Here is a 19573-nt window from a genome sequence, read left to right as displayed (position 1 = left end):
CAGTGGAGTGGATGCAACAATGTGGTCACTGGAGATGCTCAGGTCTCTTTAGTTTTTTTTTTTTTTAAAGATTTTATTTATTTATTTGAGAGAGAGAGAATGAGAGACAGAGAGCACGAGAAGGAAGAGGGCAGAGGGAGAAGCAGACCCTCTGCTGAGCAGGGAGCCCGATGCGGGACTCCATCCCGGGACTCCAGGATCATGACCTGAGCCGAAGGCAGTCGCTTAACCAACTGAGCCACCCAGGCGCCCTGGTCTCTTTAGTTTTAACCACCCTGGACTCGTGTAACCTGCGTTTTTATTACAGCCCACTTCCTACCTGCCAGACACTTTACAAATGCACTTTACAAACGTGAGATCCCAAGCCTCACAACAATTCTTTGAGCGACGGGCAGGAAGCCAGAGTTCAGAGAGGGTCCAAAAACTTGTCTAGAGACAGCCAATTCGTGGCAGAGACAGGATCAGAACCCGGGCCTCCAACTATAAAATCCACCCACTCAACTGCTATTATACTGAAACGAAATAATTACGAGAGGCAGTGGGCCTTGGAAACAGACTGTGGCAAACACAGTATTTTGTAATTGTATCATGTTCCCAGAAAGGCCTAACTGGGTTCTATAAAGCTCATCCCGTTGGCTAACCTAACTGTTCAGTGAAAACAACCGTACTGAAAGTTTTTGTTTCTAAGAAGAGGCAGGAATCATTCGCTTCAAAGCAAAAAAGCACCTGGCTCTCCCTCCAGGCTTTTTCCCAAAGTCACGCTGGTGTGTGCTCAAGGCAGTGTGCAAAGGATGTGGGGCAGTAGAGGGGGGCTGCCTTGGGGAGCTGAGTGTGAACCCTAGACGTGCCAACGTGTTACCCTGGTGACCGGGAGCAATTCAGCCAACTTCTCCAAAAGTAGTTTCTCTTAAGCAAAGTGAGATGATAGCACAGTTGGAAATCCACGTAGACCACAGAGCAGAGAACCCCGCAGCAAGTTCCCCTCGTCAGAGGGCATGTCAGGTCGGTACGACTTCGGGTCAACTCTGTGCCTCCCCAGTACATCAAGAATCTCTTAGAAATGTTAGCATCAGTTCAGACGTTTGTAAGCAAACAAACCCAACGTGAGCTAGTGGACTTTGACCACTGACGAGGCACTTACAAGGTGCAGGGTGAAATCATCTGGCCCCAAGGACTCAGACATATAAAACAAGGTTCATGCTCTCAGGAGGCCTAAAGTCCAAAACGTGGGCTAGACAGGCTCTTATTTTATCAGGACACATACTACGTGTTAAGTCGTGGGGCCCACTACAAGGACACAGGGGAAATATACCCATACCTTGAGGCTCAGTACCTTCAAGCCTAAGTTGGATGATGGGTCAGCATCCTTCAGGACACACTAGGCGTTCCACTTACTACCCAGTGGGGGTATCTTGCATCCATACCTCATTCCCCGAGAGAGAAGATCCGATGGGGGTATGATCACCCAATATCAAACCGAATATGAAAGTTCTTATAAAGCCATACAAAAGCTGCTGACTCTCCAGTCACCTGGCCTTTGCAGGACTACTTTTGGGTCAAGACACCCAATGCTCAGTCCATAGCGTGAGTCATAGTAACTTTCTACAGAAAGAAACCTCAAAGCTTAAGGCCATTCATTATGACCATGCTGATTTCAACTCCCAGGAGCCCTCTCCCCATCTCCCCACGTAGCAGCACTGAGATTCTGCTTTAGAGAATTATCCCTTTCTTCGTGCTCTCTGACCCCAGTGTGGGCGCAGGACCCAAGACAGCAGACAAGTCACACTCTGGAATCCGAATGTTGAGAGCGCATTCTGGAACTGCCCAAATCCTGGCTTTTTGTAGTCTGGTTGGACTCTCCCTCAAAAGGTCCCCCAGATTCATTTTCTGCATGAATGAGTCAAAACTGGTTCTGTTTCCTAAAGGCCTATGTGAAAGGCACTGCACTGCTCAGCCGGCGGCCGTGGGTCCGGTCAGTACTGCCCTAGGCAGAAGGAAGCCTCCTGAGCAAAGAGTTCCAGGTGGTCTTCTGTCTTGGACAAGAGAAGGAAAGACGATGTGAGGAAAGACACCGAGCTGGTGAGGAACACAGAGCACCAAGGCAATGCTAGGTTTTGGTGAGGAAGCCCCAGTTTGTCTCTGTTCGAGGAAGGGCGTCCACAGGAGAAAGCTGACAATGCCCAGGCTCTCTTCTACTAGCTGCAACCACTGGACACACTGCAGATGCTGCTCTCCTCCTGGGCCAGTCATCACACTCATGCACTCGGTTACATTTCATTTTCAGAAAGACATCCGTCATTCCAGTTTGTTGCACAGATGACATGATCAAGGTGTTTAAAAAAATGTTAATCGTGAAATCCCACCTTCAGCTGCAAAAAGTCAAGCTATGCTGTTAAAGACAGCCAGGATGATAAGAGTACAAGTGTCCTTACATCTATTGGATCTTGAGAATTATTCAGCAACACCCCCAAGAAAAGTAAAACTCTACCCTCCTGAAAAGGTATATCACTTTTTAGGAAACTGGGAGAGCTTCCAAAAGCCTCAACATTTGTGATTATGTTAATAACCCTGACAAATGTCTCCTCTGCAAACTGGGCTAAGTCAGCTAGGGGTCAACAGGCCGGGTGTCGGCAGGAAAAAACACACCCCCGTTGCTGTTTACGAGGGCATCTGGAGGTCCCAAGCTGCAGCCCCAGAGCTCTTCTCTTTGTGTTCATAAAGTACACAGACACAGAGGAAGAGACCTGCGACCAGTACTACTTAAAGTAGGCACACTTAATACTGTGAGTCATTTTTAACAAAGAATGCCCCACTGTTCAGTCTTTGACTGTGGGTGACAAAGCCAAGATACCCCACCAATCCGATAAAAAAGTCAGGGGGGTAGTTTTGGGGTTTTTTTTTTTGTTTTTTTTAAAGATTTTATTTATTTATTTGACAGATAGATAGAGAGCACAAGTAGGCAGAGAGGCAGGCAGAGGGAGAGGGAGAAGCAGACTCTCCACTGAGCAGGGAGCCTGACGCAGGGCTCGATCCCAGGACCCTGGGATCATGACCTGAGCTGAAGGCAGCCGCTAAACCGACTGAGCCACCCAGGCGCCCCTAGGGGGGTAGTTTTAACACATCATAATTATATGCTGTTTGTTTTTTCTAGTGAAGACAGCAAAGCCCATTCACAACTGAGGAACAGAGGAAAACTTGGGTTTTAGCCAACTGCTAGCTCTCAGAAGACAGACCTGGGGGTTCCATACCCTGCTGTGTGGGAAGTTCCCCTCCTTCCCTGCCAGACACCTGCTAGTTGAGAGTACAAAGGTCATTGCGATCACCACCCCCACCCCCCCGCCCCCTGCGCTGAGACTCTCACTTCGCCTGATCGACAGCCCACACGTGGGAGCTTGGTCAGGCCTGCATGGCAGCATAGGGGGCCATGAAGGGAGAGGATGAAGGCATTCCCTGGGAGAGGCTGTTGAAAAAAATCCCCTGCCCCAGCCCCCCACCCCCCCCGCCCCAGAAAGCACTGATCAGAGTATTTAATAACTACCTCCCAGCCATCGGAGGGGAAATGACCAGGGCATGCAGAGAATCTAAGGTACTCAAGCTGTCACGGCGAGGCTGCTCTTGCAAAAAGCCGAGGAAGAAGCATGTGACCTAGCTCAGATCGTGCATGCTTCACCCTTTCATTTTGTCCCTCCGACGGGTCTTCGCTGCCGGCGGGACTGGTCTTCAAAGTCTCTCGGAGTCTCTCTCTTAACCACGCGGCTCAAGCTAGTTTTAGTCTTGCCCAGCGGGATCCAGGTGAAAAATGTGGAAGGCAGCAGCCAAGGAAATAAGAAATATACAGAAACGGACGGTTTAGGAGAAGGCCTCCCGGTGTTGATTTAGAGACAAAGGGTCCAGGCTGCGGCCAGCAGGGGGATCAGCAGCAGAGCTGCGCTGTTGGTGCCCCGGGCCGCGGCGTTCCTGTTACACAGATCCTGCTGGCAACAGTCATACTGGAGCTTCCTCAGCCCTAAGGTTTCGGAGATGACGTTGTAATTGCAATCATGAAACTTCCAACAGCGGTGGTAAAAAAGGTTTGGCTCTGTGGGGAAAAGACACACACAAGGGTAAGCAAGCCCGTGGGTACAGTTCGGTACCTGCCTTTGACCTCTCGATTCTATTTCCTAGAACTTAGCTACTCATGGAAGTAGAGACTTCTGGGCGACAACAGGTACCCTCATTGGGCTAGGGAACGACTGAGCAAATGATGATACAGCTCAAGATGTAGAACTTTTCCCTAAAAACAAAGGTTCATCAGAGCCCGTAGAGTTTGTGGTGCAATAGCCAATCACGCTGGTGTTTTAGAGGTTTGCTAAGATTTTTAAACCCATATTCCCTTTGATCCAACAATCCTACGTCTAGAATTGACTTTATGACGTTACTTGTGAAAAAGGTTAAGGTAGATGCTCGAGAATGGTCACGGCATCACCATCTGTCACAGCAAGAAACTAAAAGATAAAAATCAGTCCATTACTAAAGAAACGTTTGAAGAAATAAGGGTAGAGTTCCGTACAATGGAAATCCAGGTAGAAAAGGAAGGACACAGGCCTGCATGTGTTGAAGTGGAGTCTGAGTTAAAAAAAAAAAATGTAGAAAAATGGATAAATTGGACCCCATTAAAATAAAAAACTTTTGTGCATCAGTGGGCACTGTAGAAAACAAAAAGACAACCCACAAAAAGGGAGAAAATGTTTGCAAATCATATATATGATGAGTCTAGTATCCAGAATATAGAAAACATTCTTACAACTCATTAATAAAAATACAAGCATGAGCAAAGGATGCAGAGATTTCTTCAAAAAAAGATATACAAATGGCCCATCAGCACATGAAAAGATGTTCAGTATCATCAGTCATTAGGAAAATACAAATCAAAACCACAATCAGCTTCCCTTCACACCCAGAATGAGTGTTGACAAGGAAGTGGAGAAACTGAAAACCTCTGTTCCCACCACTGGGGGGGAAGGCAAAATGGTGCTGATACTCTGGAGAAGTCTGGCAATTACTCAAAAAGTTAAAAATAGAGTTACAAATACCATATGATCCAGTAATTCCACTGCTGGCCATTTACCCAAAGAAAACAAAAACACTAATTTGAAAAGATACATGCATCCCTACGTTTATAGTAGCATTATTTACAATAGCCGAGACATGGAAGCAGCCCATGTGTCCATTGGCAGATGAATGAATAAAGATGTGGTACACACACACACACACACACACACTGGAATATCACGTGGCCAGAAAAAAGGATGAGATCATGCCATTGGAGACAACATACATGGATGGACCTAGAGGGTACTATGCTTAGTACAGACTCAGGGTACTATGCTCAGTACAGACGGAAAAAGACAAATCCTGTATGATTCTACTCATAAGTGGAATCTAAAAAATAAATAAATAAACAGCAGAATCAGGGCGCCTGGGTGGCTCAGTTGGTTAAGCGACTGCCTTCGGCTCAGGTCACGATCCTGGAGTCCCTGGATCGAGTCCCGCATCGGGCTCCCTGCTCGGCAGGGAGTCTGCTTCTCCCTCTGACTCTCCCCCCTCTCATGCTCTCTCTCTCTCATTCTCACTCTCAAATAAAAAAAATCTTAAAAAAAAAAAAAACAACAGCAGAATCAGACCTATAAATACAGAGAATAAACTGGTGATTGCCAAGAGGGAAGGAGGGGGGCGGTTGGGAAAAACAGGTGAAGGGGAGAGGGAGATCCAGGACTCCAGTTACGGAACGCATGTCACGGGAAGACAAGACTGTATAGGAAATACAGTCAACGCTACCGGAACAGTGGTATAAGGGGACACGGGATGGGTACGCTTGTGAACCCAGCAGCATGCGCACACTTGTCAAATGCTAAGTTATACACTGAAACTACTATTGCGTGTCAACTATACCCCCCGCCCCAAAAAAGAGTTACCATATGACCTAGCAATTCCACTTCTAAGTATGTACACCCAGGAGAACTGAAAACTACGTTCACACGAAAGCTTGTACACAAATGTTCAGAGCAGCATTATTTGTAACAGCTACCAAGTGGAAACCCAGGTGTCCGTCGGCTGGTGAGTGGATCAACACAATGTGGTCTCTCCACGCAACGGAGTGATTCAGCCACAAAAAGGACTGGATGTACCGACACGTTGGCCATGACATGGGCGAACCTTAAAAACACTCTGCTCAGTGGAAAAAGCCAGTCACGGAGGCCACACCCACCGTATGATTCAGTTCACAGTAAGTGACCAGGCAGATCCATGGAGATGGCGAGTTGATTAGTAACTGTTAAGGTATGTGGGAGGGAGGGGCGGGGAGTGACTGCTGATGGGTATGGGCTTTCTTCCTGGGATGAAAATATTCTGGAGTTAGTGGTGATAGTGGTGCAACCCTGTGAATATACTAAAAGCCACTGAACAGTACACTGTAAAATGTACATTTTCTGGTACGTGAGTTTTACCTCAATAGGATGGATGCAGACCAGGATGTAGAATGGGGGCCATATGCATAAATGAAGTGTGTGTCTGGGGGTAAATGCATTCATTTTCTCTGGAAAGATTCCCAAGGAGTTTAACAGTGTTGCCTTCCCAGAAGCCTATCTTTCATTTATATATTTCTGTATGGATTTTTGTTTTTTAAGTCATTGGATGGATTTTCAAAATATTTTAAATTTCATTTAAATATCATTGGACTATTCAGTAATACAGGAAGAATTAAAAAAAAAAATGCCATTATGGTCCCAACTTTTGCACACATGGAAAAATAAAGGCCCAAAATATCTATGCCAAGTATCTTATTGTGGTTTTTGACTATTCAGAAAAACGATGTTAAGGGAAAAACAGTGTGCTGGTTGAGAGGCATTATGGTCAATTTTCCTCTCCAAAAATAACTGTGTGCCAAGACCACGGTGTGCTAGCTGCTGGAGACACCCCAACAGAGAAGGGATGGTCCTGGCCCTGGGATCACTCTCTCAACCTCTGTGCTGGAAAGAAAAAAACCCATACAGATGCCTATTTCCTTATTAAGGGCTTGTTGTAACTAACTTCATTTCATTCACAGCTGGGAACAAAACTACATTTATAACTGCAGATATAACTGTCTCATCCTCCCCCTCGGAGGGGATGAGCGCTTGGGCTGGATTTTAATGAAATTTGGTCAAGTGGCAGAGGCCACAGACTGTTCTAGTGACTCTGCTTTCTTGGGTCATAAGTATTTAAGTGGATGCTTCTACTAGTGAACTAGAGGATGCTGTTGAATAGGACAAGTTACTGCTTTATGTAATCCTAATCAGGAATTAGAGCTGGAAAAACATTCAAGTGACCAGAATTTTAACTGGGGCAGCCTAACAGCCCGGAGAAAGCAGATAGCAGTTTATTAATAATTGCTACCAATGAATGAATCATTTACTACGTGGCCTGCAGTGAGCCAAGCACTCTACTTCAATGAGCTCATTTGCATAACCACCTACGATGGTGAGCTTCTCACCAAGCCACTAGCAGAATTACCCAAATAAGGTGGATGATCAGAGTCCCCAGAATGTTAAGAGTTTCTCTCTGCTGGGTGCATCATCCCTGATCTCTTTGAAGACTTAGTTTGAGTCTAACTTCACCAAGCAACAGTCCCTCATTGCTCTTGGCACCTCTACGTGCGCCCCTTATTCCTAAGGTCATTCCAGCAATGATCACTCGGTGCCGTCACCAAAGGCTTATGCCACAGTTTAAGTACATTGTTTACAGTTCTGGGACAGGCTGGGACACCAGTAAATAGTGGCTGAATGAACACCTAACACCTGCCTCCTCTCTTCTGGACTCTCTGTATAGCACCAACATACCCATTTTCTCCTCTATCTGTCCCACTGACCCTGGGAGAGAAATATTCCTCTTTTACAGTGGGGGAGAGGGTAGGGTGTAGCTAGAGTAGTGGAATGATTTCTCCACTGGAGTACCTGACTTTCACTCGTGTTTATGACGACAGTGTGCCCTGCCTCTCCCAGGAGATGTCAATCCCAGCTGGAGGGGGACTGAGGTGCTCTGGTAGGATCGGTCTTACTGTAAGGTCAGAATGTCTCTATTTCAAGAAATGCTACCATCACATGTCAAGCTGAAGTTTTGGGACTTAAGTTCCTAAGAAGAAAAATATTTATCCTTTAAAATTATCCTTCAAAAAAATAGATTTTATCCTTTAGAGGAGTTTGAGATTCACAGCAAAATTGAGCAGAAAGTACAGAGTTCTCATTTAGCCCCCTGGGACGCCCATCCCTACCCTAAAGAACCTGTTCTTAGCGTCCCCCACCAGAGTGGTCCACTTGTTACAACTCCTCCTCACCTCTACCGTCCAACACACACATTTCATAAACCAAAAAACACAGGCAGAGAGAACTTACTGGAGGCAGGACAGAGATTGGAGTTCAGAGCTCCTAACTGCAAATCTAATTCTTACTCTACACATAATATTGCCTTTATTCTCTCATTTGGAAATTAGACTTTTTGTAGTTGGGGGGGGGGTCCAAGAGACACAGATGATCAAGGTTAACTTGACATATGTGCTCACACATAACTGGTTTTCAAATATCTGTGGGACAAATGGCTACATTCTCTCCAGGGGCCTTACTGCGCTTTCTACATTAACAATGAATGATCGTGGTCCCCCTCCAGAATCAAGGACCTTGCATACGTAGGGCTCGGAATGTTACCCACATTCCAGGACTTTACATCAAAATGATCAGATCGTCCACTCTGACAGGATAATTCTGATGTGTCCTTACTTATTGAGGGATTTCTCCTTTCTGGGGAAATTAATCTTCTCCTCCTTTCTATCAGGTTTTTCTGAACCTGTGGGTCTCCCGAGCCTTTTATGAGTTTACCGGACATGTTCAGCATTCCCTGATGATGCCCCTGGAAGGACTTTGTGGTAGAGGGTAGAAAAACAGAAAAACCTTGAAGGGTGCTTTTATTTTTATTTCTTAGATGGTAACCATTACTTGTTGAATACAGGTCTCATGAGAATAAGCGTGGCACACATTTTTTCCCAGGCCCTCATCATCCCGTTACCCTGAGGAGACAGGGAAGGGGCAGGCTCTTACCGGCTTTGACCAAAAGACACGCATCAAGATTAAGCGAACAAATGGTGGTCTTATTGCACGCAACACTGTCAGCACAGTTGTAACATGTCAGGCTATGACCTAGAATCAAGAACACACCCTGTCAGCGCTTGTAAGATCTCCACTGACTTGCCCCCCCGCCCCCGGCAGCAGAAGGGAGCCCACCATTGCCACTGGTATGAGGCTGAGGTCGGCAACTCATAGCCTGCTTCCGTTCCCGTACAAACCTGTAGCAGATATATTTTCCCAACCTCAAGCTACAGTTCCAGCAGCATTTTTTGGACCCTGATACAAGTGCAAAAGCAATTTCCATATTTCAAAATCCACATGACTGGGACACCTGGGGGGCTTAGTCAGTTAAGTGTCTGCCTTTGGCTCAGGTCATGATCCCAGGGTCCTGGGATCGAGCCCCGCATCGGGCTCCCTGCTCAGCAGGAAGCCTGCTTCTCCGTCTCCCACTCCTCCTGCTTGTGTTCCTCAATCTCTCTCTCTGACAAATAAATAAATAAAATTTTAAAAAAACCCCAAAAGCCCAAAGAACAAAATCCACATAACCATGCAATTGAGAAGTTTCCTCTTGCCTTCAACTAGAAGTGATTAAAAAAAGAAGTGCTTAATCTGCAATGTAATGACATATTAAAAGGAAACTACCAAGAGAAAAAACTAACAGAATTCTATAAATGCCTTCCAGGCCATGAATATGCTCTTTTTGATCACATTCCCCTAGACTGATACTCAGTTATTTGGTAGTACATATCTGTGTGAAAAGACATTTTCAAAGATGAAATATGTAAAATCTCATAGAAGAATGTCATGGTTAAACCCAGACCCAGTGTGGGTTTTAGAACCCAAGAGCTGACTTGTAGTTCTAAGGCCAAAGCCTACATTCATCACGCAGGGAGGGGAATTTTCCAGAAGGCCAGAAGAAAGTGGCTCCTCACCATCTGAGCACCACAGGAGTCAAGCGCTCTATAACATATAAAATGGCCATGCTTGCCTTCACAGGTGTGAAATCCCACCTAGCAGAGGACCCTCTGATTTGGGAAGGTTCCAGATTAACCTCTGAAATGTCAGCCCAAAAAGCGCTCCCCCACCCACTTTGTTTGCAGATGACAGATGCCTGAAGAGGTGAAGTGGCTCACCCAAGGACCCCGAAGGACACCCAAAGCAGCATGGCCGGAGCCAGCCCCCACACCCAGGGGCCAGGCTCCGTTAGCCCACTCTGCCTCCTCCCTCTCAATGTTAGTTAGCGTTAGTCGTGCCTGTGTGAGGGGCCACCATGAGAAGGGACAAAGATGCGATTTTTCTGCAGTCCCCTCCCTGTTCCAGATGTGTACACCTGCGTGGGAGAGGAGGATGAAAGAGGGAAGAATGTTCTAGCCTGGATACTGGGGAGGGCCATCTGAAAAGGCTGTTCTGAGGACTGACTCTTCTGCTGGCTACAGCCAGACCTCTTCTGGCTTCTTGACAGAGGAACCAAAGCTCACACTTGGAACTTGTGTGGGGCAGAAATACAGCTAACATGTTCATTCGGCGTGCAGAGATCCTGTGTGCCTCCACGCTAAGCTCTTGATCTTTGCAGAACTGTTATGACAGGTAGGCTCAGTGATCTCCGGCCCCATGTTTGAAGAGAAAACAGGACTAAAATGTTAACTAACTTGTCCAAAGTCTCACGTTACAAAGGAGAGTTGGGACTCAAACCCAGGCCATTGGTGCTGAAACCCAAGCTTGGTTTAACCATGACGTTCTTCTAACGGTCCAGAGAGGGAAAGAGAAGGAAAGAGCACAGACTGTGCAGAGATCCGACTCTGGGCTAACAGAGGTGAGAGGAAGACGCCCCTGCATTTTCCTCAGAGCCCAGGCAGCAGCCAGGGACGCGTCTCCCCTGGGTGCGCTCATGCTCCAGACAGACCCTGACTCTCTGTGCAAGGGCTGGGGACCTGTCACAGAGCAGCTGCTGGCCCCAAACCCAATCCTGCTCCGGTAAGCAGATGCCGGCTGCTGGGGCTCGGGCATCACCAGGCGATTCCGCCCACAGGGACTACACCAGGCAGAAGAACAGAGACAGTCACGTCATGTTGTCACAGGCATGAGCCACATGAGCACCCGCCCCGACTGGGAGTGACACAGGTGGGCAGGGAGGGTCATGAAGCCACATGAGCACCCGCCCCGCCCCGGCTGGGAGTGACAGAGGTGGGCAGGGAGGGTCATGACGGCTCTTTTTTCTCCAAAAGGCAGAGCATATTCAAATGTGTCCTTGGGCTAGTTCCTTCTTTGCTTCAGTTCCCTCAACTATAAAATGGGAAGAACAACCATGATCCCTCATGGGGTGGCTGGAAGGGTTAAGTGAGACCGGGGCTTGGCACAGTCCCTAGGACACAGAAAGAATTCAATATATGGGAGCTGCTAAAGCTAGTAATATCCAAGACATGCTCTGACACAGCAGAGATCTGTTCCTTGCTCACTGCATTGCTACCTCCCTTTCTGCCTCTCCCCCACCAAAAAAACCTGAAAAACTGGCAGAACTAACTGGACAGAGGCAGAAAAAAAAACCTGATCCTTATCATGAAGCAAAGCAAATTAACACAGGTGGGGTTTTTTGTTTGTTTGTTTTTTGTTTTTAAGATTTATTCATTTATTTGAGAGCGAGAGTGAGGGAGCAGGGGAAGGGGCAGAGGGAGAGGGAGAAGCAGACTCCCTACTGCGCGGGGTGCCTGATGCAGGGCTTGATCCCACGACCCTGAGGCGAAATCAAGAGTCAGTCTACCTGACTGAGCACCCAGGCGCCCCAGTAACAGAGGTGTCTCTACCGTTACAGAACTAAGACTCAGGCACACACAACTACTGGGGAAGGAGTTCGGAGCAGCCACTCGGGTGCCAGTCCATCTGGGGCTCAAGTTTGGGTTGCACCACTTCTGTGTGACATTTTACAATTAGTTCATCTCTTTGGGCCTTAGTCTGGTCATTTATAAGATGATGGCAAACCCAGGAGCTACTCCATGGTGCTGACAGGCGGATTCAGTAAGCGGGTGCGTACGAAACACTGGGAAGGGCGGCAGTTCACGAGTGCCGTGAGCTAGCTGTCACCGCTGCTCCCAGGGTCGTCGTCCTCACCACCGCACGGCGGACGCCCCCGCACGGAGCTCAGCACCCTAAAGAGGCGCCCACTGGGGTCCCCAACAGCTGGCGAGAGGCAGAAACTTCAGCTGCTGCGTGTACCCCCTGCCCTGCTCCCCCCGAAAAGCTACTCTGTCACCCAGGCTGGGCTGTCACTCAGGACGGTGCCCCAAGGAGGGCACGGCTGTAATGCAGGAAGGAGCAGTCACACGGCCCTGGACCTGTCACACTGGAAGGCAAAAGAAGCAAAGCCAGGTCCAAGGCCAGGGGCATCCGCTCCGTCTTCCTGAGGCCTGAGAGAAACGAAGCTTATGATCAAGCTGACCTAGATGGTCTGGATCCACGTCCCCTTGGACCACTCACCTGAATGGCAGAGGACAGCCAGGACGAGCAGGTGCAGGATGAATCCTCCTTTGCTTCTCATGGTGATTGTCCACAGAATCTGGAAGGAAGGGACGCAGAGGGTTGTCACGCACCAACAAAGGACTGCTGGCTATTTCAGAAACCAACAGTTGGAAGGCCTGCAGCCTTCAGGAAACACGGGGAAGGAGCTAGCAGAGCAAGAAGTGGTTTGGGGTGCCATGAACCAGGGTGCTCTCCTGGTCCCTCCTCTTGCCCCCAAACCTCAGGTTACTGAAGAAATGCTCGCCGTCCTGGTGGGAAGGGCAGCTATGGGGAGTCAATGCACACAGGGCCAAGCGTCGGCAATACCCGGGCCCTGCCCCAGCTCTCACCTTGGGTGGCCAGGAATAAACAGTTACCTTTGAATAAACCTCAGTCCCTCCAAGCCACAGTGGTCACGATCATGCAGTGGGGGTGGCACTCTCTTCCCCAGAAGGGTTGTTGAGTCAAATGAGAATGTGAGAAAAATACTTAATACAGCAACTACAATTCCCACTCTGCCGGCCCAGCCCCAAGCTGCTGGCGGAGGAGGGGGGCCTAGCAAGGGCCACCTCTGCAGGCCATGCCACCAAGTGTGTCAGACCCCAGGGGTGAGTCTGGAGGGCACCAGCAGGCCTTCTGCAGCAGAACAGGAGGCAAAGGTTTAGCATGCACAGAAGCTCCGGCTCCCCACCTTAGTCAGGGTGATGGAGACAGTGCCTTGGTCACCTCCTCCCCTCTGGGGAAGTAAAGAGGGGTCCCGCTAACTTTGATGACCAGTCCCCTTACATTTACGCCTACGTGTGTGGCAGGGAGCATCAGGGGAGGAAACGGGAGGGCTGAAATGACTCAACCCCTCCTTTCACCTGATAAGGAAGCCAAAACACAGAGAAGGTTCTCACTGTCTAAGTCTAAGCCTCGAGTCTCCCAATCCCGCCCCTACTTCCCTGACCCCACCCCCTGAAACAAGGAGGCAAGAGCGCCTCTAAAGCAGGGTGCTCCACGCTCTCCTCCTCTCAGCCCCACCGGCCGGGCCCGGCAGACAGCGGGGGTTCTTGCTGGGCGAGCCCCCACCGCCCCCTCAGTTAGGAATGTCATCCCTATGCCTCTGAAGGTCATCTGCTGCTCAGAAATTGGCTGATCAAGGTCAGGGGAGGGTTGAGAAGCAGAAGAACAGGTTCTGGCCTTGCCCAAAGAAGAAAACACTGAGCAGGTCAGGCCCGGAGGAAAGAGACAGGTTGCCTTCTGATGTGTGGGGAACCAGGAAGAAAATCAAATGGAGCCTGGCCTTTCTTTACAAGTAACCCTCACTTCCCTCTGGCATCTTCAGAATCTACAACAGCCTCCGAATGGCCACCTCCCGCCCCCGGCCGGCCCCACAGGAGGATAGCTGCCCTCAGCAGCCCTGCACAGTGAGGCCGTGAGGGGTGCAGGGGTCACTGCCCCCCTGAACCACATTTGCCTCAGCTATGACAAGGGACAGGCACTGAGGCGCTTCCCAACACCGTGAGGACTCAGTGAGATAAAACAGGTATGTGCTTGAGACACAGCCAAGCCCAGGGAAGTGGCGGATGTTACCAACCACAGGCCTCCTGCCCTGACTCAGACAGGCATGTCTACTGCACCTCCCGTTCCGAGATCCTGCGGATCCGTGGATCTTTCTTCCTGGCCCCTGACCCTGAGAGGTGGGTGTCCTGAGGTCTCTGCACCCTAATGGATGGGGAAGAGGCCTCAGCACCTCCTGCTGGCACCCCGTGCCCTCTGCCTGGAGCCAGAGGAGGGACACGAAAGAGCCCCATCCACTCTCCCCTCGCCCGTGAGTGGCCCGGGCCTTGCCACCCCGCCAGCTCCCTGCCTGGCTTCTCTCGCTCAGGAGTTTCTGTTTTGAAAATACAAAAGCCGCAGGCATGGATGAACCTCCGGAAGGCTACTCCCTACCTACCCTGGGGTTATACATTTGCCACCAGAGTAAATATCCACAGTTTGAGAAATGTTGCCACCCCCGTCAAGGAACATTCTGAGGTCTGTGTGCCTTCCTTAAGAAGTGGGAGTGAGGGGCGCCTGGGTGGCTCAGTTGGTTAAGCGACTGCCTTCGGCTCAGGTCATGATCCTGGAGTCCCGGGATCGAGTCCCGCATCGGGCTCCCTGCTCGGCGGGGAGTCTGCTTCTCCCTCTGACCCTCCTCCCTCTCATGCTCTCTGTCTCTCATTCTGTCTCAAATAAATAAATAAAATCTTTAAAAAAAAAAAAAAAGAAGAAGTGGGAGTGAGATGGCCCTGTGGTGAACAGAAACAGCTGCTGTGGGGTCACGATAATGGTCCGCAAAATATTTATTTTTTATTTTTTATTTTTTTAGATTTTATTTATTTATTTATTAGAGAGCGAGCGAGCGAGCAACAGATTGAGAGAGGAGAGGGTCAGAGGGAGAAGCAGGCTCCCCGCTGAGCCGGGAGCCCAATGTGGGACTCGATCCCAGGACTCTGGGATCATGACCTGAGCCAAAGGCAGTCGCTTAACCAACTGAGCCACCCAGGCGCCCAACGGTCCGCGAAATATTAACAGCCATCGTTGTTCTCCACAAACAGGTGCCAAACTGATTTTCACGAATTATCTCCATTAGTTCTTATAACACCCTAGAAATTAAGGCCTATCATTTTACTGGTAAGAAGGTGTGGTTAAATACCTTGCTCAGAATTACCCAGCCAATAAAGAGCAGAAATACCCAGCAATAAAGAGCTCCTACACATCAACTCGGTAGGGAAGTGCAAATTCACCACTTCTCACGCATAGCAGGCTTCAAATTGTACCTGACTCTAGGTGGATTCCAGAGCCAACAGATTAAGCCAGACAAGGCAGGGCAAAGTGGTAGAAAAGAGGTGTTTCCCCGAGAACTGAACACCTAGTAATCTCTGGGTTAACTAGCGTGTTTGAAGTCTCTCCCTCCATTTCAGAAATTGTTTATTATCACAAGCTAACGTGACAGAGGCGCTGTGTCTCTAAATCTGCAAAATGTATGGGCTGATCTACTTAGAAAGTAGAGGTACTGCAGTTGAGTAGGGGTGGGGAGCCAGGTCTCCGCTGGGACCCCCTGGCCTCTTTAGGAAAGTCACCACCCGGTAAGAGCACGATTTTTAAAAGAATCAGCTGGTCACAGGGGGCGGCGCCTTCAGAATGGACACAGCGGATGACCGAGAGTAGGGAAAACACCCTCAAAAAGGACACGCTGAGCAAGGCGCGGGGCTAGCGCCTTCACGAGGTGCCCACCGAAGGCGTGTACGATTTCACAAACGGGGCCTCCCGCGGGCAGAGCGTCAGGATCCGCGGCCTGCGGAAGTCGGTGTGGATTGCTGCAGGCCCCCTGCGAGGGGCCATTTCCCGGACACTTTGCACTTGCGGCGGCGAGGGGAGAAACGGAACATGTTAACCCGGCACATTTCTAGGACCCGGGGAGCGCCTACTTCTCCGGAAACAACCCCACACACCACTAGTTAACAGTTCTTTAAAATCCCGCTGTCGGGGCGCCTGGGTGGCTCAGCTGGTTAAGCGACTGCCTTCGGCTCAGGTCATGATCCTGGAGTCTCGGGATCGAGTCCCGCATCGGGCTCCCTGCTCGGCGGGGGGTCTGCTTCTCCCTCTAACCCTCTTCCCTCTCCTGCTCTCTGTCTCAAATAAATAAATAAAATCTTTAAAAAAATAAAATAAAATAAAATCCCGCTGTCACACTCCGGGAGGGGTGTAGCCCCTCCAAACGAAACGTCACACCAGACTTGGACTTAGAAGGTCTACGTTTCGGCCCCGCCCTTTCCCCCCCAATTCCAAATTTGTGGTCTCGACCAGGTCTGTTACCACTCGGCGGGGAGGGGGTTGCGGGCTAACCTCCTTTCAAGGCGCGACTTTTCTTCCCTGTTACAAGAGCTTCCCTTCAGAGTGACAGGGGGAGCTTCCCTCGCCGCCTCCCCCGCATCCCCGCGCTTCTCTTTTTGTTAACAAAGCAAGCCAGCGTTCCGCCGGGCTCTCTGCGGAGGGGCTTCAGGGGCGGGAACGCTGCGGGCCGCGGGCGGCACGGACGGGTCTGCGGACGGAGGCCGAAGCACCTCCCTCGGTCCGGGGTTTCCGCCGGCCCGGGCCCAGACACCGGTGAGCGCACGCGCCGGCTTAAGGTGGCTGCGGCCGGAGGCTGGGGGTGCGGCTCGGCCCCCTCCCCGCCTCGGATCTTACCTGCCTGCACCCGGGCTCCCGCTGCTAACACCGCGCGGCGTGCGCGCTCCGCCCCGCCCGTGTTTATAGCCTGGGTGAGCCGGGCTCCGCCCCTTCCCGCGGGCCCCACCCCCGCCGAGGCTCCTGCCGGGACCCCGGAGCCGCCCGTCTGCGAGTCCAAGGTCACCCCAGTCCCAGCTCGGTGTGCAGACCTTTGGCACTCACCGCGCGCTCCCGAGCGAAGGCCCGCCAACCAGCTCTGGCCAGGCAGCCGGGCGGCCACTCCTCGCAGGGTGACTCAGGCTCTCCGCCCAGGTTCAGAAAGACCGTACCACGAATAGATTAAGACCTTTAAAATCCCTGAAACGGAAAATTTGTAGTGTCTTCCTCCGATTTGTTACAGGAAACAAAAATAGGAAGCTCCATGACTTCTGATTTTCCCTTCGTTTAAAAAAATATATTAAGATGTTTCAAAAAACGTTCTTGTGCCCGTGCCAAGCTCCCACTTGGCCGGGCTGTCAGGTTATCCAACCCTGCTGCAGCCGGAGTCTCTCTCTCTCTCTCTCTCTTTTTTTTTTTTTTGCATGAATGCATGAGATACATTTTACTCAGGGAAATCATATGATAACCGATTATGACATGTGCCTTCTACCATGATCCTCTGGTGGCTTTGGGATGTCAGGGAATGAGTTTCAGCTGGTGGTGCCCAAATCTTGGTTTTCTTCTGTAGAAATGGGAGTCTCAAATCAGGACTTGCTTTGGTATTTAAAATGTGTCTGTTTAAAACAGTGAATACATGTATTTCCTTGTTTACAAAACTCTTTCACATGCATTATCTCATACACATCCTATTAGCCGTTCCCTCCTTGGAACTCTTGGATTCTGAGATGCCACCTTCTCCTGGTTTTGCTTCCAGCTTCCTGATCTTTCAGTCCTGAATGTTGCCAGGGTTGGACTGAGACGGTTACCGTGTGCTCCCTGGAAGAGGACACTGCATCCACTTAGTTTTGCCTTGGGGATATGTGTAATTTGCAGATAATTTGCAAATCTTTATTCTCCATCCCTGACCACTCTCTCAATCTTCATATTCATACGCAACTGATTGCTGGAACCTGTATGTCCTACAGGCATCTTGAATTCAAAATGTATCCAAATCTCATCTCCAATGTCCAACCGTATTTCATCCATTTTTTTTTTCATAAATGAAGCCAGAAACCTGGCAATCACCTTTGATTTCTTCTACTCTCTCACATCTAATCACCAACTCTTAGGTACCTTCTCTTGTAGATAACTGTTTCATCCTCTTTTCACTCCACTCCCACAGCTATTGCCCTAACTCAGGCCTGTAAGCATGTCTTACTTGCAGAATTACAAGTTCTTCACACCAGGTCTCCATGCTGCCCATGTTAATTCCTGCATCACCCGCCCCCCCATCTGTTCTCCACATGACTGCTGGAGACCTGGTTGGTTTACCCCTCCAGCTGTATGTTTGACTTTACTTTCCATTTAATTTGTCCCTTTTCTCATCATCCTTCCCTATCCATCTATTCCTGTAATAGAATATGACTACAGCTGCCATCTTGCAACCACGAGGTAACCTTTATGATTAAAGCCTTGTGCTAAGGATGGCAGAACAGAAAGTTGGAACAAATCTGGAATGAAGACACCACTGGGCCACTGTTATCAGTCCTCAACTAATCTTTGGCTTTTCATAAGAGAAAAATAACCCTTAGCTATTTGCTGCTATTGGGTCTCATCCTGATACATCAAGCTTTAGATAAATGAGTCAAAGACAGGCAGTGGTCTCAAGGGACCTCAGAACCAGAAATGGCCTTCACTCCACAAAAGCATAGGCTGGCCAACTGTTAGATCCCTTCTATGTGTGAATACACATTCTTGCTAATGAAATAACACTTAAGTGTGTTATCAACTAATCAATCACACCTTGGTATGAACAACAGGTCATTCAACATATTAAGAGGATGTGAATTTAGATGAGAGGATAAATAAGCCTGACGTATTCTAAGGAGCAAGAATTGAATGGGGTTGTAGGGGAGATTTGGGGCATTGTGAGTACTATGGGAACTGAGAGGAGAGGTCAACCAGAAAAGACAAAGAAGCAAAAATGGCAAGGGATCCTGGGACTAACTTTAACTTTCCACATTAACTAGCTTTAAATTATTATTTTATCGGGTAAGTTTATTTTTTTAAAAATCGGTAGGTTGATTTTTTTTTTTTTTTAAGAAAGGAGAGAAGCATAATAGGATTTGGTAGCCTGATGATTAAAAAAAAACAGCAGGAAAAACTACTTACTCTATTTCAGAACATTTTGACATGTACCAATAGGAAAGCGTCTTCATGGTCCCTGGGGGCAGCTGCTTAACCCCACATACACTTGCCTCTTCCTATAGTTTTCCCTACAATAGTAGTATTCTTGGGGCACCTGGGTGGCTCAGTTGGTTGGGCATCTGCCTTCGGCTTAGGTCGTGATCCCAGGGTCCTGGGATCGAGCCCCATGTTGGGCTCCCTGCTCAGCGGGAAGCCTGAATAAATAAATAAAATCTTAAAAAAAAGAAGTATTCTTGCGGAAAATGGAAGGTAGGGCATATGACAGGATATAGTCAAAGCCAGGAACTAACTTTGAATGGGCCTCTGGCAATAGGACAATGAATATCGATTTCATCTTCCATCCTGACAGCAAAGGCTGATTAATATTAGTTTATGGAAAATAGGCAATTACACAAAATACAGGG

The 19573-nt window shown here is 49.0% G+C and overlaps 1 protein-coding gene across 1 annotated transcript; it reads right to left on the bottom strand.

The window, feature by feature from the left end:
* Positions 1–756: 756 nt before the first annotated feature.
* CD59 (CD59 molecule (CD59 blood group)) lies at positions 757–17000 on the bottom strand. The gene is made up of 4 exons (XM_045893928.3): positions 16842–17000; positions 12606–12684; positions 9108–9206; positions 757–4078 (listed from the first exon to the last, which is right to left on the bottom strand). The coding sequence occupies exons 2-4, from the start codon at positions 12664–12666 to the stop codon at positions 3876–3878; spliced, it is 363 nt and encodes a 120-aa protein (XP_045749884.1). The 5' UTR covers positions 12667–12684; positions 16842–17000; the 3' UTR covers positions 757–3875.
* Between the last annotated feature and the right edge of the window lie 2573 nt (positions 17001–19573).

Source organism: Mirounga angustirostris, unplaced genomic scaffold (genome assembly GCF_029215605.1).
Source record: "Mirounga angustirostris isolate CCGP_5_RB_7025 unplaced genomic scaffold, mMirAng1.0.hap1 SCAF_13, whole genome shotgun sequence".
Lineage (NCBI taxonomy): Eukaryota > Metazoa > Chordata > Mammalia > Carnivora > Phocidae > Mirounga > Mirounga angustirostris.
Note: the sequence above shows the minus strand (reverse complement) of the source record. Positions and strands in the feature narration are given on the sequence as shown.